This window comes from Phaethon aethereus (assembly GCF_964289735.1).
Source record: "Phaethon aethereus genome assembly, chromosome: 1".
Taxonomy (NCBI): domain Eukaryota; kingdom Metazoa; phylum Chordata; class Aves; order Phaethontiformes; family Phaethontidae; genus Phaethon; species Phaethon aethereus.
This window is the reverse complement of record NC_138575.1, coordinates 78968564-78991423: the sequence shown is the minus strand read 5'-3', so window position 1 is coordinate 78991423 and position 22860 is coordinate 78968564. Positions and strand designations below refer to the sequence as shown.

The following is a 22860-nucleotide window of genomic DNA, read 5'->3' as shown; positions in this document are numbered from 1 at the left end:
AAGTTTTTCCACTTTTACCCTTCCAATTCTCTCCCCCGTCCCACCGTGGGGGGAGTGAGCGAGTGGCTGCGTGGGGCTTAGTTGCCGACTGGGGTTAAGCCATGACAGACAGCCTCTTTTGATTTATCTCTGTGCAGTCAAGCAGGAAAATACCACAGAAGTAAACTGAGGCACTTAAAAATACTTACATAAAATAATACATACAGCTTTCTCATTTTCCACATTTGTACAGATACTTGTCATTTGTTTTGTTCGTTTGAATGGGTTTATGATATGACCCCCTGGGAGCTCTTCCGTATGGGGAATGAAGTTTCAAAATCTGCACATTCACAAATGGCAGCAATATCCCATCACTTAATGCAGAACTGCTATTAAATGGTGAGCAAACAAACATTAATTACAAGTTCATTGCACAATACAAACAATATTTCTTTAGGCATTCATTATTTGCCAAAACAAGCCTCTCTGGCAGACCTTTTCTCTTTTCTTTTCTTTTCTTTTCTTCCCCCCCCCCCCCCCCGAATGTGAAGTTATTTTTGTTTTCATCAAGTATATAAAATTTCTGCTATGAGCTGTGATGTTTGGGAAGTTAATTCCAGATAGTCTTTCTCTTCTTACTTTGGCCTTTGAGGTTTCCAGCTGGGTGACATGTTTTGAAACTGCAGACTCTCCACTGAACTCTGAGAAGCAAATCCTGGAGGTTCTCTACTCAAACATATGGGTGATGAACTCGCTTACTCTTCAGCTGTTCCTCTGCTTTATGGCACCCATCAGCTGTAAGGAGGGGGTGGCCTTATGTCGGGCTGGGGCTCCGATTTCCAACTGCAGTGCAGACAGTCTGTCTATTTTGAACTGGTTTACAGAAAAATTTAAGTCGCGCTGTAGCCACCTGAAGGCACGTGGGAAATCTTATTTTCTGTTCTTCGAATGGAAGATTTTAAATGAAACGGTGACGATATTAAAATAAACCTCCCATTTTGTTGTCAGTAATTTGGGCCCAATCCAATTCTCTTTCAAATTAATGGAGAGACTGTGATTATTTGAATAGCAGTTAAATCAGATTATAATGCTATTTCCCTGACCTATTTTTCCAGTCCTGGGTGAAGGCAGGGCTTGGAATGTCTTTGCTCATGACACTGCTGATTAGAGCAGAGCAGAGAATCACGTAGCAGATGCCTGCGGTGGAGCTATCACGCAGGTTAGTGGTGAAAAGAAACAGGTACGCGCAACCGCTTTAGGTGAAACACGCGTGGTTTTCCATCGATTCTAGCCAGTCCTGCTGTCAAGTGCTGCTCATTTTTTATCTTCGGTAGTGATTTTAATATGCATAATTTGGTAGGGTCTGCATTCGTTCACTGGGCTGCAGGTTGCTTTGGGACCGGGGCTGTTTCGTTACCGTGTGTTTGTTCATCAGTGGGTACCGTGTGAGTCCGGACAGAGACTGCGGTCTCCAGATGTTCCCAAAACTTAAATGCGCGTTCTCATTTTTTAAATTTCTTGTCATAGTTCTCATGAATGCAGTTCCACTGATAGCTGCTCCGCCTCACTTCTCGTGTGTGTACCGAAACTAGCCACTACTCCTGGAATCCCCAGTGACAGAGCTTCTGGAAGATTTCTTGAAAGGAAAATGACTCCTATAGACAGAACCCAAGTTGTGTGATGCCACTGTGTGCTGTAGAAGAAATGTGTTAACAGACTGGCCTGCGGCAAAGTCTCTGTTTGCATCATAAGTCTAAAAAAGAAAAATAATTATTATTTTTAAGTGTAACGTGTTAAGACTGTGCGTAGCCATTAGAAAGTGGAAAAATATTACTAAATGCAAGTCAGCCTTTTGCGAAACTAGAAAAGCAGCTAGCAGATATACGTGTTTGTATAAAAAGTTACACAGAATTGTGCAGTGGAGAGCCATGAGCACTTTATTGTCTGTTTAAGGAATAATTGAATTGGGTAAAGTTCTTATTACAATGTCAGAGGAGAAAAAGACTATAATCCCCTAAGGGATGTCATGCACCTTTCTGGTATATAACCCGCAGCGCTTTCAGGGGGCTGTGTTGGAATGCTAGTGGAGGAGAAGAGAGATAATCTAATTCAAGGTAACTTAATCAGCATGGTATATAACCAAGCTAAGGGTTTCGCAACAGTATTTAATATTCATTGACTGTATGCGTGCAGAAAACAGACACAAAATTGCTTTTTCAAAAGAAAGGTTTGCAGAGGCTTGGCTGAAAATGTAGACCTTAATAAATACAGTTGTTAATCTGTTTTATTCTATATAAGCTTTTACACTTTTATACTCGTTACTGTATTTGAAGCACCTTCCGGTAATGTGTTAAGCACAAAGATTAAAATCTGTTGTGAGCTATTTCTTCCCTCATCCTTTCCCTTTGGGAAGGAGCGCGTACAGCTGAGCATTCTGGTTAGGGTTCCTTTTTATCACTTTGCTTATTTTTAATAGACATGCTACTATTAATTGCATGCCACAGTATATTTCTGTCAGAGAAATATAACATGGAAAATGTTTATTGTAGAAAGTGGTGAGATTGGTGCCCTTAATCCGTAGAGAAGACGGTCGAGATGCCTGCCTTTATGAACATCAGCCTTGTTGTGGAGACTCCCTGCACCACAGACTCGCGGCCACCTTGGCCATTTATACTAAGCCTTTACAGGGAGAGCTTCGAAGATTGGGGTGAAAACATGATACTTTATTGAAAGGTCTGTGGGAACCTGAGTTATGCACTAGCGGATAGGTTTCTTAGGTAGCCTGCGTTGCTGAGAGATGCATGGGCTTGTTGGAGCATCTGGAGTGCTCCATGGTATGTATTGTACACTGCCGTGTTGAGTGCAGCCAAGACAGATGAAGGTATGACTAAGGTGAGGCCATAAGAACATCTGCAGTATGGACAAAGATGAACACGTATGGTCCATCAAGCGGGACTACGCCCAGATGCAAACTTTCCAAAGTACCTCCCTCTGTTACCTCTTTCTGAGTTTCAGTGTCAGTTGTCTGTTCTTAATGAGAGAACTGATTCTTAAGACCTTCAGATCCAATCAGGGTTATGAACATTTTGCAGGAAGACTTGCAGGGAAGTCAAATCTCCATGACAGTATGCACGTAGGAGTCTAAAGTATCCATACAACTCCCAGAAAAGGTTCAAGCCATTTTAACACCTGACATGGTACCTTTTTCCCACGTGAAAACTCTCATGCTGCTCCACATCAAATGCTGCTTTATCCAGAAGATATGTCCCCTCTCTCCACTGATGCCATTTGTGTCCATGCGAAAGGTGTGGCTTCAGATCCACATCTGGCATCGATCTGGAGTGTGCTGTGTCTCTGAGCCTCCGTGACAGTTGTACAAGCTTACGGTAGGCTTCTGGCTGAATGACAGGCGGATAAGAAGGTTTTCTCTGTCTGCAGTACCTCAGCAGAGGCTTGGAGGAATTCACTGCACTGCTTCCCGTCCCTAAAACCTTCATTTTCACCCCATGACGTCTGAGCTTTTTGTGTGCTTCCATCTTGCTCAGGCTGTCAGCACACAGAAATGAGTTTTGTCATTTTTATTATTATTGTTTTGTCTTTCAAGTTGTTTGATTTTGGCTAGTAAATGAGTTGAGGCTGGTCAAATCATTATAATGTGCCGCTATTGTTGTCTTGAAGCAGGAAAAGCTCTTAAAGTCATGGACAGTACAAAGCAGTGACATCCATGGTCTTTAAAGTGACACCAGAGTTTGAGTCCAGTCAATGCCCAGCTGCGTGGATTAGTCCAGAGATCGCCTATAAAAGTGTACGGAGAGGAGGAAAGCAGACAGATGTTCACTCATTTGTGCCTAAAGGCTTCATGGACACTTTATATTTAAATTGAAGTAAGTTAATCATAGATGAGTATCTGAGAGAAGCAAGCTGACTTGTAATGCTGAAAAGAGTAGAAATGGAAGTAAGTTATTGACTGGTGTGTATAATCACAGTCTAGCTTTTATATTTCTATTGTAATCCTAAACAATAAGGATTAAATTCTTTTCTCAGAGGCACATAGATAACTGCATATTCAAGGACAGAATCATTGTGGAGAAGGAAAAAGAAGCAGAAACTTCAACCCATACTTGTTATTTTTTGGAATAATATTGATTTTAATTTGCTGGTTTAATGGTAGTTTTCCCCTGTGCAAATGGAAAAGAGCCATTTAATGAATCACCAACTCAACAGCAGCAATGCCAAAGCAGAAAACACAGGCAGTATAGCTGAGGAGAAAATGTACATTTCATTAGGAAAAGTCAGTCAAGTTCCTGTGAAAATACAGTTTTGTGTTCAAAACACTGATAACATTTTTAATAAAGAACTCCCACCTGACTTTCTTATGCCAACATCCACAAAAAGCAGAGCTGGCAGATTCCCACACAAACATCTCTCTCAGCAAAACTTCCATTTCTGTAGTATCAAGCAAAGCTGCAGGAGAAGAAAAACGAAATGAAATAGCTTTGTCTTCTTAAAAATTGCGCAGGGGTTGTATTACCTGTGTGTCACCTTTACACTGAAGTTGGCTGTGCGTGACTAACAAACTGAAATACCAAAGCACAGGAGGCATACAGTCCAGTGGAAAACGTGTGATATAGTGCACGCAATTTGACTATGTGTGAAAATACCACAGAGGGAGTCGTGGGTTGCACGGCATGTGGAATGAGAGACTAGAGTTTCTTTCGAGGTGCTAGTTGCAGTTCTGGCCTTACCAAAGTCTCTTCGGATTTGCTGTTGGTTTCAGTCAGATTAAGATTTCTTCCCTGGTCCTCACCGTCCAGAGCAGCAGGATTGGAAACGCAGGCTGGAGGAGTTGCTTGGGTTTTGCCCTGCATTTCAGACCATTCTTCTGTGGCTTCCCAGGCTAATATTCCAGGTAGATGCTAAGGAGAGGCTTGTGTTGTATGTGAACACAGGATTCACTGAACTGGGTCGTCTTGCTTGGGGTTTCCTCGTGATACGCGCTGAAGAGTAATTCCTCTTTGTGTAGCCACATCCAGGGGAAGGAATAAAAGTGTATGTGGATCAATAGTCACGTGTGGTTTTAAATCTTCCCCCTGTGGCAAGAAAATAAACTGTGTTTATTTTGAGTGTGGTCTCAGACCCGGCTGAAGATAATAGGAGTTTATCAGGAAAGGAACTAAAAATCAACCAAGCTGGCAACTCTAGTGTTCAGGTCAGCTGGGCAACACGGATTTTAGGGTGTGTAATGCTGTAAGGTTACGCAGAACCTTTTATTTTGCATAATTTTTATTGATTAAAAACAGAAGAGGAAGAGAGTCAGTCCTCAGCTGGCCTAAATAGGCACAGCTTTACTGAAGTCAGTGTGCATCTGTTCATTCTGGTGAAGGATATAATTACCCCATATTGCACTCATTTTATCAGCCATTGCTAATGTTTTCTGTGTGATCCTCTAAAGCTTTTCAAGAATGAAAGCGCTGTCTGCTGCTCCCAGCACTTTGCCTCGGTGACATATGAATTGTGCCAAATCCATTTTGAGTTTTTGTTTTTAAGCTCTGAGTACAAGGGTGAAGTGAAAATAAAGTGTGAATAATGGTCTTTCTCTCCAAGGCAATGTGATATTGCGTTGAGCTGAAAAATTTACTCTCATCCAGATCGGCCCTGCCAGTATGAAGGGCTGATTGATGCTGAGCACGATCCAGCGGATATCTGATGTTGGGGAGAGGGAGGGCTCTTCAGTGTTGCTGACAAAGCTGTAACAAGATCCAGGGACTGGAAGCTGAAGTTAAGCAAATTCAACCTTGCAATAAAATGCCGGTCATGAGCATAATATAATATTACAACAGTTTACTGGGGCTCGTGATGAATTTGTCATTAAGAAGTCTTTAGTATTTTCTTTTAAAGTAAGTCTTCAGTTTCTGGGAGAAATTCTGGAAGGTGATGAGCCCTTATGATTTTGTAACTGAAGTGCACTTGTTTAACTTCCCTTCTTTGCTAGGCTGTGAGGAGAACACATTTACCAGAATTGCCCTTAACAATTCTCATAGCACCTGCAGATCTGCACAGAGATAACTGTTGTAATTAAATCTTGTCCTTTAGGACTACATAGGATTGCCCACAGAGATGGGAGGAATTGTGTGATTTCCTTCCCTTCTCCTCCTTTTCCCCGTACTTGTTTGGGTTGGATCTTGAGGGCTTATTTTGTAAGAGTTTTTGGTTTTTACCTTCTTCTTCTTTACTACAGCATGGGAGTGGCTCACCTGATGGGACCTAGCTCAGGAAATAGATTCTCATGATCACAGTTGCCTTTGTCAATGGTGACACACATCAGGCTCTCCCACCTCCGCCACTCAGCCGTTTGTTCGCCTCTGTGGTATTCAGCTATTTGTGCTCTTGAGAGCTGGAATGATGGTTCAGTGTAATGGGAGCCTTTGGGGTTCGTTTAGGGACAGCTGGACGGAGCTAAATGGTATGGGATATACAAGAAGTCATATCAGTCACAGGAGCCGATTCCCTCCTGATCTGAAACTCTCTAAAAAAACCATCTGAAATTAGAGGTTGCTGAACAAAAGAGCATTCTGCGTATCTCACAGGATGGGGCTCCCTGTTATTTCCCTGTTTGAAAAGCAGAGAGCCCACACCTAGTGGATTCTCAGGTCTGGGAATATCTTCTTGAACAGTGTGCTCACCTGCAGGCTATTTGAGAAGTACCAGGGGTGTCTGAATGTTGCCTCCTAAAATCAAATGTTTCTGTTATGGTGGGTATTGAGGAAACTCAAGAACAACATGGGCTTGCAAAATCGTTATATTCAAGAAGAAGCTCTCTCTTCTCCTGCATTTAGAGCCCTGGTAGTATCACATTCTGTTTTGACAGCTGTCAGAAGTTAAATGAAAGATATTTGAGGAGTGGAGTGTTGAGCTACAGGAGAATTGTTACTCGCAGCGCTCGCCAACAGTTGCAGTTTTCACTGGGTAATATAGATGCTGTCTGTTATTCTTCCTCTTTTCTTCTCCTTTGCTAAACTCTTGCGCCTTTTATTTCTATGGCTCTTGTAATGGGGACCGATGTCATCCAACCTGTGCTACTTTCAGCAGAAAACGTCATTTTGCTACCTTGCATGTGAAATGCAGTCTGTGCCCTGCCCTAATTTTTCTCCGGTTCTTCTTTGGTGACTGTCAGCTTCCAAACTTCCAGTCTCCTCCTTCCAGCTCCCAAATTTAAGCTACAGTTTTGCCATGAGGAAAAGGAATTTATGCTAGCTCTTTCCTTCATTTTTCCTTCCCAGCTGTCACCATTTATTCTCACAGATTACTGTACCAATTTGGTTTTTAATGTGCAACTCTGCTAAAAGGTCTTTCACTTAGCTCTTTATTAAGTGTGTGTGCGTTTAGTGTTTAAATTCAAGGGGGGAAGGTTCGTAGGTGTTAGAGCACAAGGGGCTTCTATGCTTGCTTTTTGTCTTGGATTCATTCCTACAGGCTGTAGAAATAAACATTATTTAACTTATTTTGGCTTTAACTCCGGAGCACCTGAAACGTCTTCTGCGCTCAACCCTTTTTATTATTCTATAATTGCAAATAAATGTGCTCTGGCAGCGTTAGCTGAACTTGCCAGGGAATTTGCAGAGGCTTGGGCTGCGAAGACCGCTATACCTCCTTTGTATCACACGGTGGCAGAAAATGCCCGGCGTACGCTCTTGCGCGGTACCAGTCCGGTAAGTCGTCGCCGCTATTTCAGTAGGCAGCGCCTTACAGAGAATATGTTACTTTGGAAAATTAAGTTTGTTTAATTGTCTGTGCAGGAAGAGCTTATTTCGTAGTAAAGTAATATGCATTCGTCTACCACTTGCGGAATGTGTATTAGGGGTGTCTACAGGATTCGTTGAGGTATTACATCTGACAGTCAATATATATATGTAGCAGCGTAGAAAAGATAATTATATAGCTGGAATATACATAGGTGTTTAGTTTTAATTAGCCTTTTGATTAAAGATAAAAGTGCAATTAAGAGTGACAGATACAGTAGATCCTGGTAGACTACATGACAGTTTTTGGCTAGGAAAACTCCTGAGCCAATTTTTTGTCAGTCTTGATTTTTTCTAAAGATGTCAGTGACTGTTCTATTGAATCTTTGATCTGATGTACTCCTTATTCTCTCTCTCTCTTTTTCTGTATATGTGTGCTTATCTGTTTGTGTGCTTACAGTATTTCCCTTGGTAACAGATGTTACATTAATTTACAAGAAAATTATTTTGTTTTAAGGAGAGATGGTATAATTTAGATGTTAGCCAAACAGCTAAGGATTAAATTTGGGGTTTTTTAGTCTTTTTTTTTTAACTGTATTTTGCCAAGCTTTGCAGACTTTCTTTTCTGAATAATGATACTATTTCTGTGAATATGTCTCTGAGCACATGAGGATGAGCAATTTGTTAAAAGCTTACATATGAGACACTTATATAAGATATAACATAGGAGGGAAAGGATATTATTATGAAAATTTAGAAGTAGATATTATACGATCTGCTTGTATAGCTGACACTGATACAGACATGAACAAGTTGCTTTAAGTATTCTGTCTCCTATTGCACTGAGCTGTTGTTTATGTTATAAGCCTTAGTTTTGCAGGATGCCTGGGCCAAGATGGATTTAAACCAATTCTCTGTCCACTACTTTTGAAAATAAGACCGTTAACTAATTACAGATATGAAGCTAATTACAGACTCCTCTCTTAAACATCTTGGCCGGTGTATTTGTCTGGCATCTTAACTAAATAAATCAAATAATCATTACATAAAGTGATTGGATAGAGGAAAAAGAGAAAAAAACCCTTCAGTTACTGTCAGCGTATCTTGAATATGGTCAGCCCCAGTTTAGTGTAGCCTGACATCATTTCACAGCGGGTCTGCAAGGCCTTCCAGCGTTACCCTGAAGTTGTGAGCCGAACACAGCGGCTTCCTGGCTTTGTCAGGAGCCTTGTGCTCTTCTTTTGCTCTTTTTCGGCTCTGTTGCCCCTTTCGCTTTCCATTTACCTTGATTACTGACAGCTCAGACGCTCCCGAGCAGGACCGTGCCTCCAACACGCCGTGGCACTGCTCATGGGTGTTGGGGTCCTACTGGTAATGGAGGGCCGAGTTACCAAAACACGAAGAGCTCGCAGTACGTGTGTTGCTGGCGCTCGATACTCGCTGAGGGGACGGACGGGCACGGCTCCTCCTTGACACGGTGGAGGGTGACGGGCCAAGCCTCGAGAGACAATTTTCTGCACATCGGTAAACCCCCGCGATTTGGTTAAGTTGCTTGCTTAGGCTCAAGATTGAAGCCGGCGTCGTCGGAAGGGCTGCGGTAGACGGCAGCGCGGCGACATTGGCAGCTGTATCCCGCGTCTGTCTGTTCCAGCGTGTCGTTTTGTTTCACAGTATGGAAGGTGCGAGAAGTGACAGGACGAAATCAGCACGGAGGGAACTGCCTGTTTTCTGTGGCCATGTTAGCGAATAGGCTCGGAGTGAAGTTAAGTTCATGTGAAGCCATTTAAATTATTTATTTTCAATCCTGGAACTGTACTTAACATGTTTTTAAGGCAGAGCCATGTTGACAGGGTGACGTTAATTACCCCACTGGAAACGCATCACGTTAGCTGGAAGCCATCGTTCGCTGCTCTCATTCGTGGCGCTGGGTAAAGCCGCAGCTCTCGCAGATCTTGGCAGTTTCCCCTTCCACCCGTGGAAGTTCCTTCTGTGTCCGCCCGCAGCGGCAAACCAGCTCTTTACTCACAGCAACAAAATATGACGTTCAATGGTTATGGGTTTCTTTTTTTTACCCCTCTGGTGTTTTTTTTTCTTTTCTTTTGTTTTTGGTGAGCTGAGTGAGCATTAGACATGGCAGATATTAAAAAAGCGAGGCTCTTCATTCGCTGACATCCACCAGTATGAATGCATACGCTTACTGTTCCTGGAAATGCTTTCCCACAACTCCGGTAATGATTCAGTTCCCACTCCTTAATTCATAGCAAGACTGGCATGTCCTTCAGAACAGGAAACTATTGCGTCTGGAGTTTCCATTCTTTGCAAAGGCTTTGGCTTAAACATCCCTACTGAGAACTGGATGTGACTTGAGTAGCATTTATATGGATGTGTGCTAATAAAAGCGAGGAATTTACTTTTTCCTCCCTTCTTGTTCAGCATTGCAATGAGTTAAGGACTCCGAAATGACTCGACTGAGGAGCGCTGGGAATATATCTACAAGTAAATGAATGCCTGGCTACTTCAAGTGGCTACATTATGTGTTTCTAGATGCTCCTCTTCCATGGATAATGCAATTAGAGATTCTACTGGGAGAAGGCATGTATGCAGTGTTTGTTGATTACGGTGTGAGGCTGAGCCTGACGGTGTCTAACTCTCTGTTGCTAGGTTAGGCCAAAGACCCTGATTCCAGACAGCCTCCCAATCTCCCCGTGCAGAGACCAACCTTCCAAGCAGCCTCCTACCTTCCAGAAGGCAACCGTAGTCAGCATCAAAAACCCCAGCCCTGCCCTCCCGACTGCCAATAACACCGTCAGCCATGTACAGACGCCTAACAGCCAGTCACAAAGTGTCACCGAGTCCACAGCTATTTCATCACCTCTGAGCAGTGCAGGTGTGGCGTACGCCATCATTTCCACCTCCCCCAACAATGCAACTCCTATCAGCACCAGCGCGACTGTCTCTGTGGTCAACGATAGCATTAAAGTGCAACCACTCCTCATCAGTGCCGACAACAAGGTAGGTTCTGCTTTTCCCGTGTGGTGTTTTTTTGGGGTTTTTGGGGGGTTTTTTTGTTTGGTTTGGTTTTTTTGTTATCAAACACAGGTATTACATTGCAGATATAAGCAGAATATTCCCCCGGGGGGGCACAGCCCTGTGCAGAGTGATGTCAGTGGTTCCTTTTGAAGAAAATAATCAGAAAGCAGTGGGAAAATTCTTAAGGGGACACATGGACGCTAGCAGACATTTATCTGTGTACATGCGTTATTTTTTAGGAGGAGCAAAATGAAGCATGATGTAGCCTGACATTAATGGAACCACATGATCTTCCATTTCCTTAAGCCAATCCTTACTAATAATATCCCTGAATTCTGTGCAGGCTCAGATTTCCTATGGACTCCCTCTTCAATTATACAGTGATATTAGTTATATCGACTGACCCCGGGGGAATGTATCAAATAATCAGGCATTCCCTTCTACACTTTCAGGGGAAGAGCAAATGAAATGAGAGCTCAGGGTTTCAAAACAGATCAGCGGATGAATCAGTAGGAAAAAATGAAGTTATGAGTTACTTGTTTCCTCTTTGTGCTGCTTTTCAGCTTTGAAATGCAAGAACTTCACCAGTCTCATACCAGAAAGAGATGCAATAAAGGCTGCCAATGTACCCAGCAGACATTTGTTGTAGTTTGCTACTGGGATCCTGCTACTTTGGGTCTTGTTGGCAGCACAAGTTCTCATACAGTGCTAAAAAAGAATACAGGATGTAGGATGGCTTTTGAGGTAAATAAAAGCAGGCATCTCTTCCCCACTTCTCTAACATAATTTATTTTTCTTTTGCTTAAACTGGCTGCTGGTTAAGCAAACCATCCCTTTCCATGCTCTTGAATCTTCTAGAGTGACTGAGTTGAGATAAAGTATCTAACAATTAAATAACATTGATTGACAGTTAGCAATGAAGTAGATGGAAAACGTCCAACGTTCAAATCCAATAACCTTCATCAAGAAGGTCTTCCATAGTCCTTCATGAAGCTTTGATTGTGTATATAAAGTCATGTGAGTAGTTCTGTGGTCAGAAATTGTCCTTCATTCCTTTTAATCTAATAGCTTCAGAGATAATGTTATCTATCTGCACCATGTAAATCTTCATGTGGTAATTCACATGCAGTCAGATGGATTATATTGCTGCAATATTAACATACATGCATGTATAAGAGGTCTGTGAAGTAATTCCTGTAGGTTATAAACCAGAATGATTTTTAATTTAAACCACGTATAGTTTATTTTGTTTATGCAAAACACAACATAACCCATAAATGCTGAGGACTGAACCCTGATCTCAGTTGCATGAGTAGTACTGAGGAGTATCTTCCTTCCTTTCCCCATGTACTTACTCTGAGATAACACTGGTATGACGGAGATCAGACTGTGGTTTTGAATGTGTAATAACTCCATCTTTTCTACCTGTATGCAAAATAAAATCAAAGGAAAGATCTTAAAATCACTGACAACATGAGTGCTAAAGCTAGGCTACTGAGTCAGCTTCAGAAGTTCTCTAAATAGAAAGTGTCCTATTTTTCAGAGGCACTGAAGTGGCTCCCTTAGGCTGCAGTGGGTTTCTAATGCACCTATAGACATTAATTTTTAGAAACTTAGGTATGGATTTAGACACCTAACCTAGGTGTCCACTTTGTTATATTTTTTACTTGTGACTTGCATCTGTTGTCTGTAGAGATATCAAGTAACCGTTCAAAGAAAAATCAAAGGTTTCAGGCAGAAAAATCCAGTTTCAGATAGTGAATTATCTTCTTTTATTTGTACATTGTCTTTTAGGTTATCATTATTCAGCCTCAAGTCCAAACCCAGACAGAAAGTAAAGTGGAGACAAAGAAACCTCCTGAAGAGTCAGCTCAGGGACCCCCTGCTACCAAAAAGAAAAAGGAAGAAAATCCAGAGGTGATATTTTAATATTCTTTTAAATAAATGAGCTACAGTATGGTTAAGTCATGGGCGCCATTTCTAAACATTTTTCTGTGTGCGTATGTAATTACTTGCATTTGTGCTCTTGGTTCTGCCAGTTGTTCATCTCTCTACCCAACCACTGCAGCTGGGGTGCTTCCCCCCCTGCAGTGAGGTGCCCTGGCAAATTTGGTTTGCATCTTTCAAACCTTGCAGTGTCACAAAATGTAGGAATTGTAGGTCTCCTAATAATCTAGGTACCTTGCATAGATATAGCTGTGTTTCTTTGGATGGGTATAGCGGTATTTCTTGTGAAAGATGTATACAAGCTTAAGATATTTTCTTTTGTGTTATAAAATATGTAACATCAGGTGTACATGCTGCGTATGAGGTTGAATTAAGATTTCTTCTGCAAGCTGAACTTTTACATCATCTTTGTAATGAATGTTGCAATTTTTAGATTATATTTAACAATATAGTTTCTTGCATTTGCTGTGTACATGTCTTCCCACCTGTACACAGATTCTTTCTGGTCTGAAATACATTAAAAACCTTCAAATTGAGTAAGAGAGTAGAAGGCAGGTTATAAGATTAAATCTCTTTCATGTACGATATTTGCGATGTAAAATAAAAATATAAATCAGAAATCCTTGTAGAAATGGGGTCTCTCTTTAACGGGCATTTTGGTTTTTGACTAGAGGTATTGACGTTAGATTGTGTGTACTTTTGAGGCAATTTGAGAAGTTATACAAACCAAATCTAATTCTATTGTGGAAATGCTCAGCTTATGTGAAATCTTAACTTTACTAGTCTAATAAATGTGTAGCAAGAAAGCATCCCTGGAGCTGTACGTTTAAGAGGTTTATTACAATATAAATTTATAATGTTTCTTGGGGCATGTGGGTGGTCATTCATTTTACCATTTTAAGAGGTTCATATAGTTAAAACAGTGTTAGGGATAAATAGTGGCGCTTAGCCTAGAATATCAAAGCCTTATGTAGAAGTGCTGCAGAACTACACTTACGAAACCTCCCAAGTTTAAAATCTGACCCTCATATGAATCTTCATTGCTACAGAACGGTGGGACTGTAGGGTCCTGTTTTGTTTAGGGAGGTATTTTCAAAAGATTATTTGTTGTGTAGCACCTTGCGGGCAGAAAGGCTAGGAGATCCTGTTTAGAAGCAGAATGCTAGAGAAACCATCCATTTTTCTTTGCCTGTAACTGATCTCCCTCGAGAGAATATTGAGCAAAAATCTTCTAAAGAGATGCAGGAAGAGACCATGGGACTGGGGACACTTTTTGGTGTAGCATTCATAAATTTCATGAGCTTTTCATTAAATTGCTTACTAGAATATCCTGACTACCTTTTTTGTAACCAAGAACATTGTTCCTACCGTGTACACTAGAGATCTTGGCAAGCACAGTTTTCTGAGCAGGATGCCAAAGCTATGCCCTGAAATATGACGATTCTTTTCTTTTCATAGATTTGTTTCACGTCCATAAATATGTAGGTCTAGAGTTAATTTCTTTTGTTCTTTGAAAGTAAACTTTAGTTGATTATCATGTATTTATGCAATTAGTGTAATTAGAACTAACAGCATAATTAGTGTAAATACATATAATGACATAAATAGAACATGTAATTACAAAATTAAATGGTTTTGTAAAATCTTTGTTTTGCTTCATGAAAGGACACACTGTGCATTTCTAAAAGCACTCATGGCTTTTAAACAGATGATTAAATTTAAGGCAAAGAGTAACAAAGATACCATGGTATTTTTAAAAAGAAAACAAGCACTCTAGGCACTTTCTCTCCACACCTTTATTTACCTTCAAAGTACAAAACTAAGGCAGGAACTTCAGTATGGCTCTAGATAAATGTTAGTTGTGACAGACTGGGGTTTAACAAATTAAACTGAAAATCTAAAACAAATAAACCAGAAATCACCAGACTTACCAGTAGCCAGGTATCCCCTATGCGGTTACTGAGCATACCTGAACGACCAGGAAAGACTGAGGATGGTTACTGTCTCGCGTTCCTGGCGTGATCATTCTGCTGGGAAGCCGTGAAGCCGATCCTGGACACACCCCCCTGGGGTGCCTGGGGGGGGGGGGTTGGTTTTGTTTTTTTCTTAAGAGGACATGAGTTTAGCACAGAAAGAAACAGAATTCTGCCTAAAACTTTTTGCTTTTTAAAATTTTTATATTAGTAAATTTTTATATTTATGGCTACATTTTCAGGGACTTCTAGCAGGTAAAATATTTTTAAAAAAATTTTTTAAATTAAAAAAAAAAATTACTGCCATAAATGTTCGTTATTTAGCTGACAGTGTTTTTAATTCCACCTAAGAAGGACAAGAGAGACACATTGCAATTGTGAAGTAAATGCTAGTGTTAGGGCTAGACTGAAAATGTGGAGGAACTGAAGCCACAGTTTTGTGGATTCCTGCACAGAGGAGAAACAATAGACTCTGTGATATTTGAAAGAAAAGTATTGCAGTGGAAGTAGTATCTTGAGTTAAATCCAATCAGCTACACGAGAGTGAAATAGCAAAACTCATAAAAACAAATATGCTGTTAATATAATATGCTTGTTAAAAAGAATACAGCTTCTGTGGGGATTTTTTTTAAAGAAACCATCTTTCAAATATCTGTAGAAGGTAACCCTTACTGTATTTAATAGTGAGATAATTATCAAGTCTATTTATGAAGGTTCTTCATATGTTAAGTAAGTATGCTGTCGTTACATTTAATTGGATAGGTATTCAAATAATTTTAGCATGAAGAGAGGAAATTGTTTAGCAAGCATTCCAGTACTCAAATAATTTTAGTTTAGGTGTCAGAAACTGTCTGCTCCCCCTACAGCTTAATCTTCAGGTAATACAGGCGTTCTGCGCTCCATTGGGAAAATACAGTTGCACATTAACCGTTCCGACTTTCTGATTCTATACCTAAATGTTATTATTTCTTCTGCTCAGAGCACTGAGACATATCCTGCCACAAAGTCACTTTTTGGTGGGGGTGAGGTGAAGCTCGTAATTCTCCTCAGTTGACTAATTTTCTTCTGAGATCTGCACAGTGGATCTCGGATCAAATATTCATCTTTCCCTTCAGGTGTGGAGCCCCCACTGTGCCTAGCTGGTGTTTTAGACATGTAAAGGGTGAACATTATTGAAATCAAGGTCTGGCATGCAACTGAACACACGTGCTTGTCATTACCACAGTTATGGAAGGCAGAAATATAGCATGAATGTGTCTAAATTGCCAGCGATGAGATTCTCATCACCATTTTTTAATCTACAGAGGGAGTTACATACTAGGAGATTGTGGAAAGAAAATATTCCTGTCTTACAAGGTTGTGAGTTCACCTGTTTGACAAAGATGTTTTCACAGATACAAGAAGGGTATAGATGTCCAATTCTGACCCTCAGGTTTTGAAGAACCCACCCCATAGCTAGATCTTTTCATCTGCAAAATGAAGATGTTCTTGCTTTTGCAGTTGCACTGTGTGAAAGTCAGAACTGTGAAGGAAATGGTAGTTCCAGTGACTTACTAGTTGATTTTATCCTGAACGGGAACAAAAAGTTGAATTATCAGGCTTTTCACAGAACAAGAGGGTCAAACTAATTTTGACTTGGAAGTGTTGACATATGTTCTCCTGACACTTCTTTGATTGAAACAGAATGTTTTGACCTTCTACTGCTTAAACACTGTATTTTAGTTCAACCTAAATCTACACATTTTATTTTAGGTGAGTATGATAATTACATCTTCCTGTGGTCTTTGGATGCTTTATCATAGTTGGATTGTGGGCTTTGCTTGCTTGGATTTCCTCATAGCTTGGGTTTCATAGTCAGATTGTCTCTCCTGTGGAATTGCACCTCATGAAAATGCCACTTTGGTAACATGGTCCAACAAGATTGTTAAGCGCAGCAGAGAGAGGAAGAGATCCCCAAGGCCCCATGGTACCACAGATGTGACTTCAAACCAAGAAGTTCAGTTCAGTTTGGGTTTGGAACCAACACAGCAGAATTTCAGTTTTCCATCAAAAAGGTGAAATAAAAGCTTCAGCAAAACTTCTTCTGCAAGGAAAACATTTCCCAATGAAAAATCACTGACAGAAATTTAGAGTCTGCTCTAGTACTTGCCCTGTTACTGCATCGGAAGCTTTGTTAGCATGCAGATGTGTTTTGTGCATATATAGCATAAAATAATTCTGAGTAATATTTTAGATCAGATTCCTCACTGCAAAATGAGTTCACCAGTGTCAGTGGGAGATGTCTGTTCACTCCCCATTGAGGAAAATATTGGATCAGTGTTCCTCTTCATAATTCATGCATGTGATACTCTCTTTGTAACTTGGGAAGAGAAATTTCTGAAAGCTTATTTGGGGTGAGGGGGCTTTCAATATGCTTCAAATGTCTTGTTTAGTGTTGTAAAGTTCAGTGGAAGTGTATCATATCTTGTTTTACTTCACACAGCTTGCTCACATCCAATAAAAGCAGTGCCATGTCCAGATAGTAATAATAATAAACAATTAATTTTCTGAAGAGTGGAGTAACAAAGCAGCTAGCAATATGAAATTGAACTGAATGAATTGACTGAATTTTGATCACGCGCTGTATGAAAGCAGTAGTGGTACAGCATTGGCTTCATAAGCCTCTGAACTGCTGAAGTTCATATAGTCATACAAGTAGGACATGACTGACCAGGCATATCTGAAGCAAATCTTCAATTAAAGTTCTTCATATTACTATGCATTCAAATAAGATACATTTCTAGAAGGCCTTTACTGGTTTTATGCTGTCAATGCTAGATTTATGTATTTACTTACTTCTACCATGACTGTTGTATTAGAAAATCTAACTCCTGTTTACTTTTTCCTTAGAAAATTGCCTTCATGGTAGCATTAGGACTGGTTACAACAGAACATTTGGAAGGTAAGATGGCATATGTTGTTTTAAAGTTCAGTTTCTGAGTGAAGTATTTTCTCTTGGCTGTCCTCAGAAGGGCAATAAAAAAAATTAGGTGAAATGTTACCTCTGCAGAATTGTGCTTTTCAGCCTCACCTCCCATCCCATTGCACAGCTCAAGGGGCGTGAGAGCTGGCTCTGCAGCCAGCACCAGCAGGCTTGGCATAAGCTGGCGTTTGGGCTCACTCCGTCATCATGGTCCTTTAAGGGATAGTGGAGCAAAAAGTCTGCAAAGGCTCTGACCAGCACTGATCTGGTTGAAGAGTCAGCAAGGTTCAAAGATGTTTACCCAAACCTTCTGTAGCAAGCGTGCCCTCTCCTCCTTCCCCGTGTGAGATGGACTTTCATTTCTTGAGTTAATCATCTATCATCTCTAGAGTTCCACAGAATAAAGTGTAAAATAGTGGTGAAAATCTGGCATTTGTTTTATAAGATTTCAAGCAAATTAGAAAACTACCTCTCACAAAGACTTCCTTCCCCCCATTTCCCATCTAGCCAAAAAATAAACAAACTTCCAGCCTGATCCTGCTTTTGTGTGAGAGATGCTAGTATGCCTTCCTAGGCTTCTGAATAGGAGTTCAAACAAATATTGCACATAAACTAAATTTAGTATCGCATACTGTTCAATTTACTTTTCCAACTTTCCAAAAATACCTTGCCAGAGTTAGCAGATTTGCGCCTTTCTGAAAACATAGATGAGAGGGGCAAAAAGAGCTTGTTCAGCAACCTTGCCGGTGGTGTGTGGTGAGTTTGGGGGTTTCTTGGCAGAATGGGTTAGTTTTCATGGACAGAGGAGAAGATACAGCTATTTTTAAGAAAAAGTCCACAGCTTGATGTGTTTTAGTAACATGCTCAGCTACTACAAGTTGGTGTGGTTCCACTGGTGTAAGGAGAACTAATCTGGTATCTGTGCCAGCTGACAATGATTCTTTATCACAAAAAATATTGATGATAATTGACATTTACCATTCATCCCATGGATCTTTGTCAGCAAAATACTTAGGAATTTCCAGTGCACTGAATTTTAGTTTTATGTGCTTTAGAGTTAGGCACATGCTTAGATACCTTGCTGACTCAAGAGGCATCTACAATTTTACAGCTTGATTTCTTTTTAGTAAGATTCTCTGTGCTTCTGTTCCTTGGTTTTAAGAGAGGTTGTGAATTAGGGAGAAAATAGCATCTTAATTTTAAGGTCTCCTCAATATATGCAGCAGGTTTTCTGTGGGTCTTCTTGCCTTTTTTCAGTGTCTTTCCTATTTAAATCTGCATTTTAGAAAATCATTTAATGTCCCAGTGACTGAGAATTTGAAAGCAGTTTAAAGAAACTTTAAGCCATCGGCCTTTTTAATCTCTTAATGGTAATGGATTGAAATGGAAATTAAAAAGCTACAGCAATTTTGGGAGAAGATTTATAATCCAGAAAGTGCAAATGATGACTGGTTCTTGTTTTCTTTGTCTAAGGAAAATAGGACAACATTTGAAATTATGCTGAAGTGCAAATTATGCTTACAACAGAGGGAACTTCATTTTGAATAATTCTTTACCCTTTGAATTTATTGGAATTAATAAATTGTTTGTGTGGATTTAATGCTTATGTTCAAAACGCCAAGTACCGCTCTGCTCTGCTTGTTCTACAGTAAGTGTAGAGACGCGCATTTTGAACCTAACTAACTGCTACAATACTGATCCTGCAGAATCAATTCTTTCAGACAAATTAACTTTTTATATTCCTACTAGCTTTCAATAAATGGCTCCCGCCAAGAGCTATTTACTATGGAAAGGGCATTTCTTCATGAATATTGGTGATTACAACTGTCAAAAATGCTCTTATAGATTTCACATGCTAAAGGTTATTATTTTAGTGCTATGTCATATTTACGGTTATCAGCCATTGCTATTTATCAGGAAGCAGTGGTCATTACACAGTTCAGTTTATTTTAGTACTTCTAATGTATTTCTCAGTTTCGCATTTTTGGAATTAAACTGTATGAAGATTGTGTCGTTAAAAGCTTATTCACTCGGTATTAATTCACAGTGTTACTGCTTTTCTTCATTTCATTCATTAATTTGGTGGTGAAGGGCTGGGATCCACTTCTATATGGATTTCTCTGTCAGCCTAGCAGCCTTTCCACCGAACGTCCAGAGGAGCATCTTTCCCCTTACTGGAAAAAGAGCTCTGTTCCGCAGAGCCTGAGTGTGAGGCATCTTTTTGAGGCCTTTACCAGTAAACGAACACAGTCACTTCCACTGACTGACATTCTGCAAGGCACGGCTTTCCCTGAAGATAAATTGTCATTATGGGCCTCATAGAATGACCATACAGAGTGTTCATTGATGAAGGCAGCAGCTCATTGAAGCTTTGCCTCCAACATAAAGCTATCTTCCAATTTATTCATCTCTGTCAAATGTATTACAGTTTAGAGGGTTGGTGTTTTTTTCTGTTTGGGTTATATTTTTTTAAATTAAGAAACTAAGGAATAAGATAGCTCAACTCTGTGATGCAGTGCATGGCTGTAACACATTCAATCTCTTTCACTAGGCTATTAGAACACCTTTTAGCATTACCATTGTGTTAAAAAAAAACAAGTAGATGGAAAGAAAACTTTAAAAGAATTCTTAAGTTCAGGTCATTCTAAAAACGCACATCTTATTTTACCATAGCAAAATAAAAGCCCTGAAGTATTTCCATCTAGGTTACTGGAATGTTTTCATCAGTTAAAACAAATTATTTGTTTTTACTTTATTAAGTCTTGTCTTGAAACGTAGGCAATACTTTTCAGCAGAAGTAACGAGTAACAAAAGATAGTATACCAGCCTATGCTTCTCTTCCATCTTGGTGTGGTAATTTACAGATACATTCTTAGATGTATGTACTCCTTGTATCACAAGCATGGATATTTTTTGTTCACAGTTTCCATAAATAAAGTGCTGACCTTGTGCTCTCCCTCCCTGATGGCTGCGTAGGGTGGAGTACATCTAGAGCAGCTTCAGTTCATTTCTCTCTCTCTCTCTCTATTTCCACCGATTCCCACTGGTATTACTTTTTCCCCCAGCCAGCTTTTATCTCTGTACCATAGTGATGCCTCTTCCAAAGCTGCATTCCAGGTAGCTGCCACACGTGTGATTCAGACTCCATCAAATATTTCTGTTGCCTTGGTGAGAGCATGTACCGAAGAAATTCTCTCTTAAGCCTGGGACCCAAAAGGGCAGAGAGCTACAGGTCCATCAGAGTCCTCTTGTGAAGACACTCAGCCCAGTTATGGACCCTGGCACACAGAAAGCTCTGCTGTGTTAAATTCTTTGTTCCTTTTTCCGAGCCAGTGAAAAGTCATGATCTTGTATCCCTGTGACAACCTCTGAAGAAGACTAAGGCTGGGCTGCCTTAACTCCAGCTTTTTCCCGTTGCCACAAGGGTGCTGAGATGCTGCAAGCCCTGGGTCCACTGACCATGCAGCTTGGGTTACTGAGCCTGGCTGCAAGAACCACAGCTCCAGCTCATGCTGTTGAGACCAAAGTAAAAAGTCAGCAGGTGCCAAATTTCTCCATTTCTTTGCCAGCATCAAGGCACGCGATTCCTCTTTTGTGACATCTCTGGCACCTTTTGGCCTTCAGAGCTTTCCAATTACACACTCTGACGCTGACATCAAGAGTAACCATCTCTCTTCTAGTGGCTCTGTGGCCGGCTACTGGGTCCACGTCTAGTGCTTACCCTGCTCCTGAGGCCCGATTCCCTTCAGAGGATTCCAAAGGGCTTGGAAGCTTCCGGACGGAGATTTCAGCGTAGCCAGATGAGCATTTCATAGGAAATACTTTCACAGTGGGACAGAACTGTTACCTGTACAAGATCCTCCAGTTTGGAGTCTGCGTACCACCAAGGGTGTTAACAAGGTGCTGGCAGTGGTTGCAGCTATGGCTTTTATCGCACGTCTCGGTGCAGCCTCAGATCACAGGTTTCTTGGTAGCGAGGTTCTGTATAGCTCCCCGGGTCACATGGCAGCGTACGTATAGCTCATGCCAGGCTGTGAATACAGACCTGCCTGTACTCTTTGAATCGCCCCAGGAGAAGACACCTTCTGAGCGAGAGAAGTGGCACGTTCCTGTGCCAGCGGGAAAACCCAGCCAGAATATGCAAGTAGTTGCTCTTCTGGTTTTCTTGTCTATCCAGTTTCCTTCTGATATATCTATCACTCCAAGAGTGGCAGCTTAGCCAATGCTCCTTCATGAGTGAAAAGTTTCAAATCAATGTCTGGGAACTGAGGGCAGTACAAAATCCATGCAGAGTGTCGGCCTTGTCTCTAGGGACACCGTGTCTAAGACGTGACTGACAATACCGTTGCCATTTAGCAACACTTAAAGTGATTTTTTCCCCCTTTTACTCTGTGGGGAAGTGATCAACATTTGGAAAGTTAAAATGTGTTAAATGTGTCGGGAATCCTATATCCATGTAACACAGACATCCTGAAAGCTGGACCGTATCTTACTGTTGGACTGCAAATGGGAGATAGTCCTCAATATCCTGAAGGCCATTTTCTGGCACCGAGGATGTTCTGAGGTAGACCTCTTTAGCTCAGACATTGATGAAAGATGCCAGACCTTCTGCAGAACCAGATGGTGTCCTGAGTTTCTGTTTGGTGTGCTCCTGGTCCTCTGGGCTGAAGGGCTTCTGCCGGTTCCTCCCCAAATTCTGAGGGATTTACTCTGAGAGGTATTCTCAAGGAAGAATGGAGGTATCACCACCACAGGGGCATTTAGACTAACAACATCCATCTGGCACCTCAGCGCAGAGTCTAAACTTTGCCTTACAATATTCGCATAGGAAACATTTTATCAGCCCAGCTGTGCACGCTTCGTATCATGGGATGGATGTTGGGTGGCTCTCCTTGCTAAAGGTCTGCTCTTCCTTTATTATGAAAATAAGAAGTAGGCTCTAAAATACACGGTTATAATAATCTCCCCATTCTGAACTTAACGTCAAGAGCTGGACAAAGAAATTCCATATGACAGAAGCGAAATCCTAGCTCAGATAGAAGTAGCATTCAATCTGCAGGTTTCAGCGGGCCAGGAACCCGCTCACTCTTTCTCTGTGTGTTTACAGAAGTATGCACGTGACTAATTGTCGCTAAATGCAGCCCTGAGCAAGTACTGTCTTGAATAGGTGTTACCTGTTAGCGGAAGGGTGTTCTCATGTGTTTCAACCTTTTCCAAACAGGACTGCAAT

At 40.9% G+C, this 22860-nt stretch overlaps 1 protein-coding gene across 4 annotated transcripts in view; it reads left to right on the top strand.

Annotated features, from left to right (window-relative positions):
- Positions 1-22860, top strand: part of PHF21B (PHD finger protein 21B) — a gene marked incomplete at its 3' end in the record, with an annotated part of 166076 nt that overhangs the window by 129057 nt on the left and 14159 nt on the right. For all 4 annotated transcript variants that reach the window (XM_081997438.1, XM_081997436.1, XM_081997437.1 and 1 more), the window contains 3 exons: positions 10380-10730; positions 12543-12665; positions 17558-17609. In XM_081997438.1, coding sequence (XP_081853564.1) covers positions 10380-10730; positions 12543-12665; positions 17558-17609 — 526 coding nt within the window. The remainder of the gene's footprint in view (positions 1-10379; positions 10731-12542; positions 12666-17557; positions 17610-22860) is intronic.